Here is a 13,976-nt window from a genome sequence, read left to right on the forward strand (position 1 = left end):
TATTATATTATCCTTTGCATTATTATTATTTTTTATTTTGTCCTTGGAATATAATATAATTTTATTTGGTTTTCAATTTTGGTCCTTATTTTTTTATTGCTCTTTTTTATCCTTTTCTTCATTTATTTTTTTTTTCAACTTAATCCCTAATTAGTTTCTTTTAATTATTTTTGTACATGGTTTAGTCCTCATTGTTTTATTTTTTTTTAATAGTTTTATGAATTGAAATTTTTCTTTGTGGTTTTTTCATGTTTGCTTTTTACAGGGTTATCTCGGTCTCATGACTCAATCCACCAGTTTTGAAGATGAACCCGGTTAAAGTTCGATCTTTTTTTTAAGTTTTTTTTAATTTTAATTTTATTTTCATCATCTGACATTGAATTATTAGGCCTTGAGCTTCGTGATTTGTTTTGCTTTTCTTTTTGCTGGGTCATTCCTGACACATATCTCATGTCGCAAGTTAGTTGAGTTAACATGAGTTGACTCGAGTTTTTTAAATTGAATTTTTTGTATCCTTTGCCATTAAATTATTAACCCTTGAGTGTGTTTTATTAAATATTATTTAAAAAGAGTTGCACGCTCCAGCACATAATGAGTTATCCCGAGTGCGAGGTGGTAAAGTTAACCCGAGTTAACTTGCATTTTCTTACTAAGTTTTTTATTATTATTGAACTTTGGTATTTTTTTGCCAAGTGCCTCTTTTGGAAATCTAGTTTTTTTTATCAATTTTTTATGAGTTTTTTTCTTTCAATTTCATCGTTTTGCATGAAATAATTTGCCTGCAATCTTTTTTTATTTTTTCGCTTTTATTTCTATTTGGTTATTATGATGGCGGGTTGGTAAAACTAACCCAGGTTAGCTCGGGTTTTTTTTGAAGTTGTTTTTTTTTGCTGGGTACTTCTTTTGAATTTCTTTTTTTTTTTATCATGATCTCATCTTACGAGTTATGGGTTTATCAAGTTAGGTCGAGTTGACTCAGGTTTTCTTCTTCGGCATTGTATTTTTTGAATTTGTATTCATCTTTTAACATTGTGTTATTAGGTTTTGAACTTTAAAATTTCTTTTCACTTTTCTTTATGCAAGTTGTGTCGGTCTTATATCTCGAGTCATGCTTTAATGAATTACTTGATTTGTCTAGGATTATCATTGTTTGAATATTATTTTCTTGCATTGAAACAATTTGAACCGGTTTGCAACGCGGTGTGAGCTACCTATCTAATACCACACTATATGCGTGTAAAATTTATTTTTTTTCATTTTTCACTCAACATTCAAACTTCACTCTTTATTCTTTCACTCTCTTCTCTTGTATTTAGAGGTAACAATAGTTTTTTAAAATATGTTTTGCTCAAAAATATATTAAAATAAATTTTTTATTTTTTTAAAATTATTTTTAGTATCAACACATCAAAACAATATAAAAAAATTAATTTTAAACAAAAAAAAAATTCAAAAAATCAAAATTACAAAACACAAGTTTAAGTGTAACCTCAACTAACCTCTTAATGACTAGTTTTTTTTTTCTTTTACTTTTATTGAGTGGAGTTAATTTTTATGTTGATTCTGATAAGAGAGTGTGCTGGATTTGAGTTGTTCTGGCCTTTTACATTTTGAAATAAATGATTGCTATTTGTTTATGATTCAATACATATTTAGATTTATTATAATATTATGAACAAATTCCTAAAATTTCATTCCTCCAATAACCTTTTCTTTTTCCTTATCCTCTTCTTCTTTTATATATCTTCTTCCATTGGGATTTGTGTTTATCCATTCAAAATTATAAGTTGTTTTGTTGTTTTTTTATGTTAAATTTAGTCATTGTTATTTTGATTGGTATTTTAATTTTTTTTTAATTTTATATTTTTAACATTAGGTTAGTTGAAAATTGAGCTTTGTTATTTTTTTGACAAGGTAATCTCAATCCTATAATCTGGGTCTTAAGTCTAAAAAATTAACCAAGGCTGACATCATTTTTGTAGGTCTTCCTTTACCTATATTATTCTTTTTTAATTTCATCATTCAACATTAATTTTTTTTTAAATTAGACTTTATGATTTTCTTTGTTTTTTTACGAGGTTATCCAAGCCTTATAACCCAGGCCATAATTTGGCAGGTTAGTCTGAGTTTATCCAAGTCTTTTTTTCAAGTTTTTTTTAATTGAATATTTTTTTTAATTTCATCATTCAACATTGAGTTGTTTTGAAAATTAGAATTTGTGATTTTTCTTTTCATTTTTTATTAGATTATCATATTCCCATGATCCAGGTTGTGATGTTTGGTAGACGTACTCGGGTTTAGTATTTGTTTTGTTATTTTTGTTAATTGAATTTTTTTTAATCATTCTACGTTGTGTTTGTTAATAATTGAGTTTTATTTTTATTTTTCTATGGGGTTACTCGAGTTCATGATCAGGGTCACGAGTTTGGTATTTTAACTTGAATTGACTTGAGTTATTTTTTTTTGTTTCATCTTCTAGCGTTAAGTTGGATGAAAATTGAGTTGTGTAAAAAAAATTTTAAAAAATATTCTTTTTGTGTAGGTCTTCACAAATACTTTTTTATTCAATCTATTTACAATAATTAAATTTGTTATTATATAATTAAATAAAATTAGTTTATTAGATTTAATTGGATTTATCGTGGATTTTTATTATTATTCAGGAGACGCTAACAGTGCTAGAACTTTTTTTTAATTTTACATTAGAATTTTTTTGGTGAAGCCGTGGTGTAACACAGCCACCAAACTGGTCATCACACTATATACAATCACTAACCTTAGAATGATGCTCAATGCTCGCTCACCAGGAAAGAAATAGACATAAACAAGAAAAAGAAAATCATATAACGTATCTTTTTTTTTTTTTGGATTCGAGGAAAGAAACAGGAGAAATAAGAGATAGAAAATTAAAATAATTTTTAATATGAGAGAAAATTCTTATAACGTATCATTAAAAAGTAATAAGAATTTTCTCTCATATTAAAAATTATTTTAATTTTCTATCTTTTATTTCTCCTGTTTCTTTGTGTTCATCTCTTTTTTATGTTATAACTATTCAATAGTTACAGCTTAATTATCACAATCTCATTTTTTATAGTTTTATTTTTGTTTAATTAATTAATCCATTTTCTCTTGAAATTTTGAATCCTGCGTTATATTTAAGAAATCAAATTATCATAAAAAAAAGACGAGTAATCAAATTAATGCAGATAACATAATAGATTCTGTGTAAGTTTGTTTAATATAGCCACTGTAAGGAAAAAGAACTGTATTTTTTTTTAATCGTAACACTTTTTTTTTAAAATAATCTAAAGCACAGATAGAGATGTAAACGATGTGGCCCGGCACATTTATTGTTTATACGTGGTTGCGGTTGTTTTTTAAAATATTTTTCATATAGAAATGTATCAAAATATTTTTTTTTATTTTTTAAAAATTATTTTTTATATCAGCGCATCAAAATGATCTAAAAACATTAAAAATATATTCATTAAAAAATAAAAATAAAAATTCATGTGAAAAATTGAAATGCAGCAGTTCATTGTTTAGGTACGCTAGACTAGAAAGATTAAAGTTATAATCACTTTAGTCCATGATTTCTGGTTAGCACTCTTGGCAGAAATAAACACAAACCCAGAGGAGTGGATTGGCCTTTTCTAAGTCTTTTTATTTCTATTGATATATTTTTCTGATTTTTCTGGGTTAAAAACAATCATAATAACATTCCCAAGTTTTATAACACCATGACATAAATGCCTGTGTGTGTATATATATATATTATCCTTGAAGCATTTTTCAATTTGGTCACTAAATCACTTACTTTGATCCCTAGACATTGTACACTGGGATTCAAAATTAATAATTTGTTTCAATTAAGATCTTGACGGATTCTAGAAAGTGTTCCCAGGTTGATACTAGATTTTCAATTTTATTTTTTTTCTTCAGAATTGGACATTATTGTAAATCAAAAATCTATTCACTGAGAACGGAATAAAAGGCGGCCATAATAGCCATCATGGTGCTTGCAACAGTATATTTTATCATACAGAATACAGAGGTGTCATGACAAATTAAGCTGAGTTACCAAACTTCTGGCAACATCACCTTCACTGAAAATTTTGTGGCTGAAAAGATTCTCACTGAGAGAATAGAATATCAGCTTTTCTTCTTTATAATGTAATCGAATAATATTGTGTCTGTACAGTCAGTAATGCAGATCTAATTGAATGGTCAAATATGATTTCATAAGACTATACTTTTACAGCATTAGCATAGGGAAACTAAACCCGAGAAATAACAGACATTTTAAGTAACTAGCAGATTACAACAATGTAAATGGCCTGGACACGATGATGGAGAAATGATACTAGTGTGACCAGGCAAAACTCATCTCATCATCAGCCTCGCACCGAGAACAAATGTTTCCAGGAACAAAAGGAAAGAAGAAGAATGGCGGGCTTTGTATGTGAAAAAAAGTAAAGCTCACCCAAAATGATTGCAGCAAAGAATATGCCAGATGTTCAAGGCACATGGTAGCAATTCATTTAGTCTGTTCTTGGCCTATCAGTGCCCCCTTTATGATTATTGTATAAAGGTAACAGCCAGCGTGACCCATTTTTCCTTCCACCATAACATCGCCAATATACTACCAAAATCGCCACCACGAAACCAAGTGGTATTGCCCATCTGCATTGAACCAAAACAGATAAACAAAAGAAAACGAGAAAGAAAATGGAACAATGCTCGTGAAATACAAAACTATGGACCGTATCCTTCTAACTATGCCTATTAATCTCTAGCATACCGATTTAAATAAGAAATCATTTAAAATACATTTGACCTTTAGAGCATATTTTTTTCCAAGTGTTGCCAGAGCTCATTCTGTTCTAAAAGGAACACACAATGAGCACGACTTTGAACTATCAACTAACAAGATATGCTTCGGATCAAAGTGCCAAACCTAGAGATTCTCTTGTGGTCAAATCAAGCACTATAGAGTTTTGTATGGCATCAAGTACAAAATAATGACACTACAGTTGTAAATGTGTAAGAATAAGATAGTATAGAGTTTTGTATGGCATCAAGCATTATCTTTAGATAAGATGAAATTCCATTTTTCTTACGTGTAATAGAGGAAATGTTGCATTACCTGTCCAAATCAAGGATAGGGCTGTAGACAAGTGTTTCCCAGGTTGCAACAATAAAATGCCAAACTGGGTTGTAATAGAGAGACTCTGCAGACCAGAACATCCTCGTGTAGGTCTCTAAGAAGATAAAAAGTATCCATGCACCAATTTCTATCAAAATAAACTTGATAATAAACCGGCCCACTACCACCATGACGAGGGAGAAGGCCACCAACCAATTGAATAGCCTGTGGTTGTATTCCTTTATAAATGAAGATTTTGATTTCCCCATCATCTGTGGATCCACATCATCCATTCACAATGCACTGATCAGTAAATAAAAGCGAAAATGAAAGCACGCATTTGTACACCACATGGAACTATATTGAAACAACTTATTGATTAAGCAATAAAAAAATGTGTTACATGATTCATAGTGAGATAAGTCTCTCGAAAAGCATTTAGAAGGTTACATCATAATGCAGACACTAACACTATGTCAGACCTCCATGTCCCTTTCCTTAGCAACAACTTTGTTTAGTTTATGAGGTTTCCATATGGATAATTATGACATAGATGCCATATTAAAGAATCAGAAACTCATCACCAAACAGCATTGAGTTTGATTTCCCATTTCAAGGTTCCCTCCAACTCAAAACACTCCAGATAAGAGAAGCAGAGCAATAAAGGAAGCAATATTAAAATAAATTACAAAGAGCATGGCTAACCTTAATCATTCGATTCTCATAATTTGCCTTTGAAGGTCCAACACACTCCCGTTCAAAACTTTGGTTGCATTGCAGGAAGCCTGCATTGAATTTTGCCATGGAAGGAAGTCTGAGAACCTGAAGCTGGTCCATTCTGTCCTCACATCTGGTATACAGTGCCTCACAGAGCTTTGCTGATTGATACTCATTTGCCATTATGAAATTCTTATAAACCTAGACAGAATTTCCACAGCAAAATACTTCAGGAGAATTTAAAATATTAGACTTAACAGCCTTACAGAATATTGCAAGTTTTGGAGTCCCAAAGACACAGCTTCAAAAAATATGTATTTATATGTTGCAGCACTAGAACCTCAAACTCTAAATACGGTTGGTAGTTAAATGAGACACTGAGCACATGCAGCTTGTCCAGTGCAGTAGACTCGACAGAAGAGGGCCAGCTATGAGGTAGTCAGTTATACCAGCAAGATCAAATATTCACCTTTTCATCTGGTTTATGGTGTGGTGGTGGGTTTCAGGAACTTGGATTCAGTTTGTGTTTTTCCAGAAAAAAACAACATGAGTATTCAACACTTCAAACAAGAAACTAATTAAAGGAAACAAAAACAGAGCCATCATTTTGCTAGTTCATTTGAATTGTCAATAGATTTTGGAATCTAAAATACAATTTAACATCCATGTGTATCAGTTCAAAGTAAATTTACAGATCCATAAGTTGATTTAAGGAGAGAAGAAACTTAATGCTGCTGATAAACAATCAATACCTTCTCTATTTCTTCATCCAGCTGCATGACAGATCTCTTCGCATGGTGACGGCCAAAATGTTGTTCATCAAAAGATTTCATTGTTTCCCCTTTAGAGCTGTCATGGACATTTTGCAGAGATTTCTCAGGAAGTGGCAAGCGTAACTTTGCCATCATTTCACTGTATAACTTCAAACATCGCTCAAGAATACCCTTATTGAAAACCTCCACCAGAGAGCCTGTTGATGGGATCTCTCCTTTATTCAAAGCTTCGAGTATCTGAAAATTGCAGGATCAAAATTGAGGAATTGTAAATAATATATAACCAGTGACAAAATTTCCCCTATGCTTTTTTATTTTTCACAGCCATTCTCTGACAGGGCTGAAAATCAAAAAAGGTGATATGGATGGGCCACAACTTTTAACAGCTATCAAGGAGTATCATTCAGTTTTAATGGTGATTTTTTAGAAAAAAGTCCTTGGTTTATTTGTCTTCTGCTACTTGGTCATCAAGGCTAAGATCCCATACCATGCACCCAGGACATCAGTCAACTGACACCATTAAGCACATCTCTTATGGATGGACAGCAAATGGTGAGATAAGAAGTTACGAGGTCATTTTCACATTGGATCACATATCAAACTATTCAGTAGTCTCATCAGAATCATCTCCTTTTGACTCTCTCTCTCTCTCCGTAGTATTTTAGCAATGCAAATGTAGTGACAAACTATCAAGGGTACATTGGAGAGCCAAAAAATGCTTACCACACAGCAAACACTATCACTAACGTGGAAAAATCACAGCATTGTTAAATGAACTCGATTACGCCCCCCCCCCCAAAAAAAAAAAAGAAGAAGAAGAAGAAGAAGAAGAAGAAAAGTTCCGTGCAATGCTACAAATTACCCTCCTGTGACACTGAAGTGAAGAAAATATAGAAGTCTAGCGACTCCAACCTGAAGGCTTGATATAAACAAAGTTACCTGCTCCAAGAAAGCTACAAACTCCTTTCCATTTAGAGATTTACCCTGCACAATCTTTGGACGAATAATGCTAGCAACAAGTTCTTTTAACTGCTCCCTCTTCTTAACATATATAGGATCGAGCTCACCATCCTTCAGGTCACAAAGCTTTGTTCGCTGGAGATGAGGCTGTCAGTTCAAATTCAGCACAATTAGGTCAGCCAAGGTAGAGATATTAACTAAAAGCATCTGTGTACGCAGCTGAATCTACAGCACATTAATGTCACAGGCTGTCAAAACTAGAATACCCCCCCCCCTCCAAAAAAATTAATAAAACTAAGGTATTAGTGTCAAAACTAAAATTAAATCCAGATGTATGCAACAACTTTGTGCGGTAAGTGTTGCCATCATAAAACGGACACTAAGGTATCCTGCTCAGACAATGGGCAGGCCAGTAACTCCCCCATCACTGCTAATACACACTCACCAACCAGAGGAGCAGCAGAAAAAGGAGGGGCTTTGCCCAATGTGTGTCCAGCACACACCCAATGCACATAATCCCATAAGTATGAATGCTTTAGACAGATTTACATGCCATTAAAATTATATAGGTGGTTAGTCGAATCCAAGGAACATAGCAATGGAGAGTGATAAGAGTGGGGTAGGGCTTGAAGAAATTAATGGAAAAGGCAAGAAGAACAAGACAAACACCTACTTGTGGCAAGCTAAAGGCGGTGCTGTTATCACCCATAATAGCCAATGAGTCTCGGATCTGATTAACCTGATAAATAGAAAGCATGGACTTGTCTCAAAATCATACCATTCCATTGACAATAATTGGGACTGAAAGTAAGATCATAAAAGGTAAAATACCTGATCAATATTTTTGTTCCCTGCGTTAGAACAAGAACATGCAATTCAGAAGTTTGCTTAAACAATGCTATAATTATAAAGTGAATCATACAAATCTTCTAAACTTATATTGCCAGGAGAGAAGACTAACCATCACTGTTAGGAACATGTTGGAGGGCTTCGTTCACCATTTGTTGCACTGACTTCCCCTCTGAGTAAAGCCAAAAATAACATGAGTTCCCCCTAAACGCATGGTATGAAGCAGATAGAACATAATAAGCAATATAGGTAACCCGCCTAAAACATCTACGATAACAGACTCATCCATCTACTCTATACGACTATACCACTATCTTAGGGATCTTGAATAAGGGTCTGGTGGGGCATAAGTAAAAGCTAACAAGAAATATACAAAACCTAAAAAGGATAACACTTTGGCATATCTGAAACAGCATTCAGTGAAATTAGCTCACTAGAAGAAGTTCAATTGCTATATGACTTGTTACAGTGTTATAGAATGAACCAGGCAGCTATAGAAATCCTACTACAACAAACAACTTTAAAGACAGGAATTTATGAGCTTACGTAGAAAATCACGCTGGATAAGCCATAGAAGTTTTGCAGGTTCAAATGCAACATCTTGGCCCTGTGAAAAAATGGAAATTCAAATACAAGTCAACACCAAGGATTTACTTAATCGATAACAAACAAGAGGAATAAACCACAGCAGCTTATATATTACCTTCACTCTATTTTCCGTATTTTTCAGGCCACCAACAAATCAAGTCAGTATTAGTAGCATATGGGGTGTAAAAAAGAGAGATACAAAAATACCATCACAATTCACAGAATTTATTGATGATATGATCCAATAAGTTGAACTCAAAAGACAGAACTGTGGACCTTCCATAAAATTCTTCAGCAAGCTCAACAGCAAATGACAGACGAGATATGTCAGCTTCTCGGATCTGAGAGCATGAGAAGATAAATATGAAAGTATTGCCAGAAGAACAAATTAAAACGAGGAAAGCTTAAGGAAAAATGGGCAACAACCTAATTTAGAAACTAAAACCTCGGACAGGGCACCGAATAGTAAATAATCGGATCTAATTATACAGCCACCTGTAAAACAAGGTCTAGAGTCCCATGTTTCCTTCCTATAGTAGGTAGGTTTAGCTTTGACAAAAGCAAGTTGACATTCTCATATTTGACTAGCTCTCCTTGTTCAGTTTCAACACGGACTAGCTAGGCATCCAAGTATCCTCGTGCAAACTTGAAGAAATGAAAGATGCCACTATAAAGTTTAGTCCAAATTTGGGCTAGTTAAGAGGATAATGGAACTAAAGAAAAGTGGGAAATGGTGGCTCAGGGCCATGGGAATAATTTATTCATTAATGAAGAAGATGCTTCAATTTGCTGCATTCTTACTTGAAGATTGAAACAGACAGCTATATTCATGTAAAAACAACAAAACATCCTGTGAAAATAACTGCTCAAATTGATTGGCATTTTGGGAAACCTGAAAGAGAATGTGAATGAATTCATAATAGGATTGATTGTCCTATTTGAAGAACAGAGGTGATTTATATCATAAGTCTAATCGCATCTCACCAATAGTGATTGTGTTAAGTCAATCCTACTGCATGACACACACACATACATATACACTTTCATAACCGTAACATGATTGGCGTAGCCATTTCTTTGGCCAATTTACTCAGATATATACTTCTCTAACATCATTTAGATTATTTGTTTCATTACAATCCACTCTCACACATTTAAGAAAACACACAATATATCCCCTTTAATTTTTCATATTGACAGTGTGAAGTTTCAACAGTAAAGAACCACATTTCCCTCAAAATATAGGATATAGATTACCAAGAATATGACCATTCTTATTCTATCTGTCTTTGACAAAAAATTTCTTCCTCAAAGGGAGACACATGTCCACCATAAAACCAGAGCTACATAGCCATAGAAAGTTCTAACATATCCTACGCATCTAACAAAGTAAACTTTCCTGCAGTGGCACCTTAAGATTCATTCATATTTAGTCAAACTAGAATTCAATTGTATTTAAAACTAGAAGTTAAGAGACCAAATACTAACCGTCTCAGGCAGATTATAAATAATCACAGAGCTCAAAACAGTTGCCAAAGCAAAAATCCTGAAAAAGCAAATGTCAAAAAGGAAACTTATACATAAAATTTCAATCTACAAATTGCAATTTCAAGATTACATAATAAGTTGAAATTTACCGATCGTCATAAACATTAGATTTCCCAATACTTTCAAATCCCTCTGTATCAAGGTAAAACACAGAAGTTTTCACTCCATTGATGTCCAATTCAAGCGGGGTTCCCCAGACCCAAATCCCTGCAAGATATAAGAGACATGTTATAGATGACATCTAAACAAAGAGTTGCGCTTTTTTTCAGACTCAAACTCACATTACCTTTGGTCTTTGTGTCACGCATATGTCCAACACCAAAACCTGAAGAAGAAAATGTTAGTTTGACCACTTTAAAATGATTTCATAAAGTAAGTCACATTAAAAAAAAAAAACACTGAAGAATAGACTAATTAAGGTTAAAACAGCACCTTCGTAACAAGAAAGGGAAAGAAGCTGATTGAGCAGAAAAGATTTTCCAGAGCGATATGGACCGATTACCTGATTGTACAACCATAAAAGAAACTGTAAAAATGGGATATATATATATTTATATATATATATATATAAAGAGAAATTTTTCTTGATATGGCTATGCAGATTAGAAACATATCAACTTGTAAGTGTACAATTAGCAACAGAGATTGAACAATTGCAGCCATGCTAAGAGAGCACTTGCTGTATTTAAAGCATAAAAAATTCATTCTAAAAAGTAAAAACCATTGCATAACAGTAACACTTTGTACGATTATTGAAAAACATAGAAGTTTAGGTGATAAAAAAAATGCTGGGCATACAGAAACAGCAGCAATTGGGTTTGTTATTCGTTTGATGGCTTCCAAGCCTTCACTTGAAAGACGAAGTTTTGTATGGCCAGGATCAGGTTCAATGATAGGAAACCTGTGTATGCACAAACAGCAATAAGCGATTGATGTGATGAAAAATATTGTTAGGTTATTCAACATGCGACCAAAAAAAAAGTAATCAAAGTGATGCAGAGTAAATGTGAAACGAAGGACACTACCAAAAAAAAGAACAAATTTGACAGAATGAGGACAGCCTGATTACTATAACACACAAGACCGAGATAAATTAGTGAGGATAAAGAGAACTTGCGAATTGTATAAAGAGTTACAAAGCAAAGCATACATTTCTTGTGTCTGAATCAAATTTAAGTATTGCTTCACAAACTGATTTTGTGTTGATCTAAACTTTACTCAAAACATTAGCAGCTGTACTTCCTATGAAAACCACATAACTGGAAATAATATTTGCAACGCCATTGGCTACATTTGACAATCTTCAATTTCTGGAATATTTGCCCTTCGTCAAGCATAACACGCTCTTTTCAACAGGATCAGGCCAGTGTCTATCTTAACTATGAACTAGGCAGCCTTTCATACGTATCCCCAATTTTCTCTTGCTTCATAGTTCAACTTAAAGCTGCTGGCATCAAATATATTACACTAGGAAATCTCCAAACCTAGAGGGCATATTTTCTAGCCAGCATAAACAAAGTGATCAAACATGTTTAGCTCATCACACTCATCACATGATGATAGTTTAATTCTAGACACATTAACATGTCACCCCAGATAGATAAAATGCTGAAAAAACATACGCAAAGCTCTAAAAGACACAAACTTTACAGTTCATAAAGCTAAGTGAGCGTAGGCAGGAACTACCGACATGTGATATATTTACAAGCAGGGATTATTTACATGCATCACAAAGTTATAACTTTCCAGAAGAATAAGGCACGAGAATTTTCGCGAGCACCGAGCTAGTTAGCTGCAAATCTAATAAATAGATAAAGATTAACAACAAAATGGGCAGTTGCAACATCATGAAAAGACTTACGCTTGGTTAAAATTGTCAATTGAAAGAGACCCAGATGCGAGAATGCAAAGAAGAAGCCATAGAATCAAAATCCAACAAGAAATCTTCATGATTTAGAATTGCTGGAGATCGTCGTTGCTTTATATTCCAAATGCAGCAGCAAAGTCAAATTACCTGTTTGTTTTTATGTTAAGCTTAAAAACTGCAAAGAGAAAAGAGGCTGTGCAGGAGAAGGCAAGGTACAAAGGGTTTTTTTTCAAGGAAGGAATTGGATCTCGAGAGAGAGGCCATGGAGATTGGTGTACGTTACGATTTGTGGAAACACATGGAGGTAGATTTCGCATCTACAAAGGAGAAGTGCAGGGAAATTGTTTTTGCGGTGAAAGGCAGCGGATTCGTGCCCTTGGTAAGAAGCAATTTTTTTCGTCTGGATGGTAAATACTGTAATATTTTAAAGGGGTAAAAGTCCTCGTAGTTTTTACTGTTAACTATCGGAAAAAATAAAATAAATAGAAATAGTTTCCACACAAATTCTCTAGTGCAATTAATATTTAAACAAAATTAAAATTTTAATTTTGAATTAAAACCAGATTTTCATTCAAATTGAGTGGAATAAACCAGATATTAAAAAAAGCCTTGTACTTTTTAAACTCGATTGGATTGGATTTTAGGTTTATTTAATAAAAGTATTGATTAAATCTGTAATTTTTTATTCAAGGATTAATATTGACAGGTAATTTGGTTCAAGACTATCTCTAGCTTGACTACCAGTTTAAGGTTGTCCGAGGAATTTACTCCGAGAACCTCTGTGGGTTTTCTTGCAGCTGTGTTGGAGGGATGGGTGCTTTGGTAAAAGGGAGATGTAAGGATAGAGTTTGTGCTGTAATGTAATTGATTTGATGACATTGTCCGTTGATGTCTTCAACGTGAACGTCCTTTTTATGCTCAAGTTCAATCCTTCATCTCGACCAATAAAAGACAGCTGGGATGAAAGTATGAAAGTGATCCTCTTTTCTAAAATTGATACGTGTGATTTTTTCTCTGTTAATGTGATGGTGTTGCGTGACAAGCAACTTGGCCCGCATGACGATGCAATAATATGAATACATTATATTATTGTTGTAGTTGATGTTGTTGTTACTATTTTATTATTTTATAGAAAGGACTTGAATTGGTTGATTTAAGTTTTTTTTATTTTTTTATTAATACTTTTTTAATTTTATTTTTATTGAGTTGTTTGGGAATTAAGATTCATGGTTTATTCTGATTTGTTTTTTATGAGATTATCTCGGTCTCATGAATCGGGTCATGGATTTGACAGGTCAACCAAATTGATTTGAGTTTTTTTGTCCTTTTTTAATTGCTATTTTATTAAAATTTCATCATTTAACATATAGTTTATTATAAATTAGGTTTCATGATTTTTTTATCTGTTTTTTATGAGGTTATCTTAGTCTCATGACTCGAGTCATGTGTTTTGTGGGTAGACTTAAGTCATTTTTTTACTTGCTATGAGGTTATTCTGATCTCATAAATCGGATTATGAGTTTGG

General features: G+C 33.0%; 1 protein-coding gene and 1 long non-coding RNA gene across 3 annotated transcripts; one reads left to right on the plus strand and one right to left on the minus strand.

Annotated features, from left to right (window-relative positions):
* Nucleotides 1–4,140: 4,140 nt before the first annotated feature.
* On the minus strand, nt 4,141–12,802 carry LOC133692297 (uncharacterized). Of its 2 annotated transcripts, XM_062113135.1 has the most exons (16): nt 12,446–12,802; nt 11,383–11,485; nt 11,017–11,086; nt 10,871–10,909; nt 10,674–10,791; nt 10,525–10,582; nt 9,306–9,377; nt 8,995–9,055; nt 8,561–8,620; nt 8,431–8,450; nt 8,273–8,338; nt 7,579–7,746; nt 6,619–6,876; nt 5,855–6,067; nt 5,150–5,421; nt 4,141–4,686 (listed from the first exon to the last, which is right to left on the minus strand). In XM_062113135.1, exons 1-16 carry the CDS (start codon nt 12,532–12,534, stop codon nt 4,545–4,547), a joined length of 1,809 nt encoding a protein of 602 aa, XP_061969119.1. In that variant the 5' UTR covers nt 12,535–12,802; the 3' UTR covers nt 4,141–4,544. The 2 variants fall into 2 exon arrangements, with proteins under 2 accessions (XP_061969119.1, XP_061969118.1); XM_062113134.1 differs by lacking the exons at nt 9,306–9,377; nt 10,525–10,582; nt 10,674–10,791; ... (2 more) ...; nt 11,383–11,485; nt 12,446–12,802 and adding an exon at nt 9,152–9,229.
* On the plus strand, nt 12,694–13,630 carry LOC133692298 (uncharacterized). The gene is made up of 2 exons (XR_009841863.1): nt 12,694–12,830; nt 13,158–13,630. It is a non-coding gene; the product is annotated as an uncharacterized LOC133692298 (long non-coding RNA).
* The last annotated feature ends 346 nt before the right edge of the window (nt 13,631–13,976 follow it).

The sequence above is a fragment of the Populus nigra genome, chromosome 4, assembly GCF_951802175.1.
Source record: "Populus nigra chromosome 4, ddPopNigr1.1, whole genome shotgun sequence".
Lineage (NCBI taxonomy): Eukaryota > Viridiplantae > Streptophyta > Magnoliopsida > Malpighiales > Salicaceae > Populus > Populus nigra.

Excerpts from the sequence above, each read along its gene's own strand:
- LOC133692297 (XM_062113135.1), bottom strand. The coding sequence starts at position 12,534 with ATGAAGATTTCTTGTTGGATTTTGATTCTATGGCTTCTTCTTTGCATT. Across the intron at positions 11,486-12,445 it reads ATTGACAATTTTAACCAAGC|GTTTCCTATCATTGAACCTG; the intron begins GTAAGTCTTTTC and ends GTGCATACACAG. Across the intron at positions 10,910-11,016 it reads TTCCCTTTCTTGTTACGAAG|GTTTTGGTGTTGGACATATG; the intron begins GTGCTGTTTTAA and ends TTTCTTCTTCAG.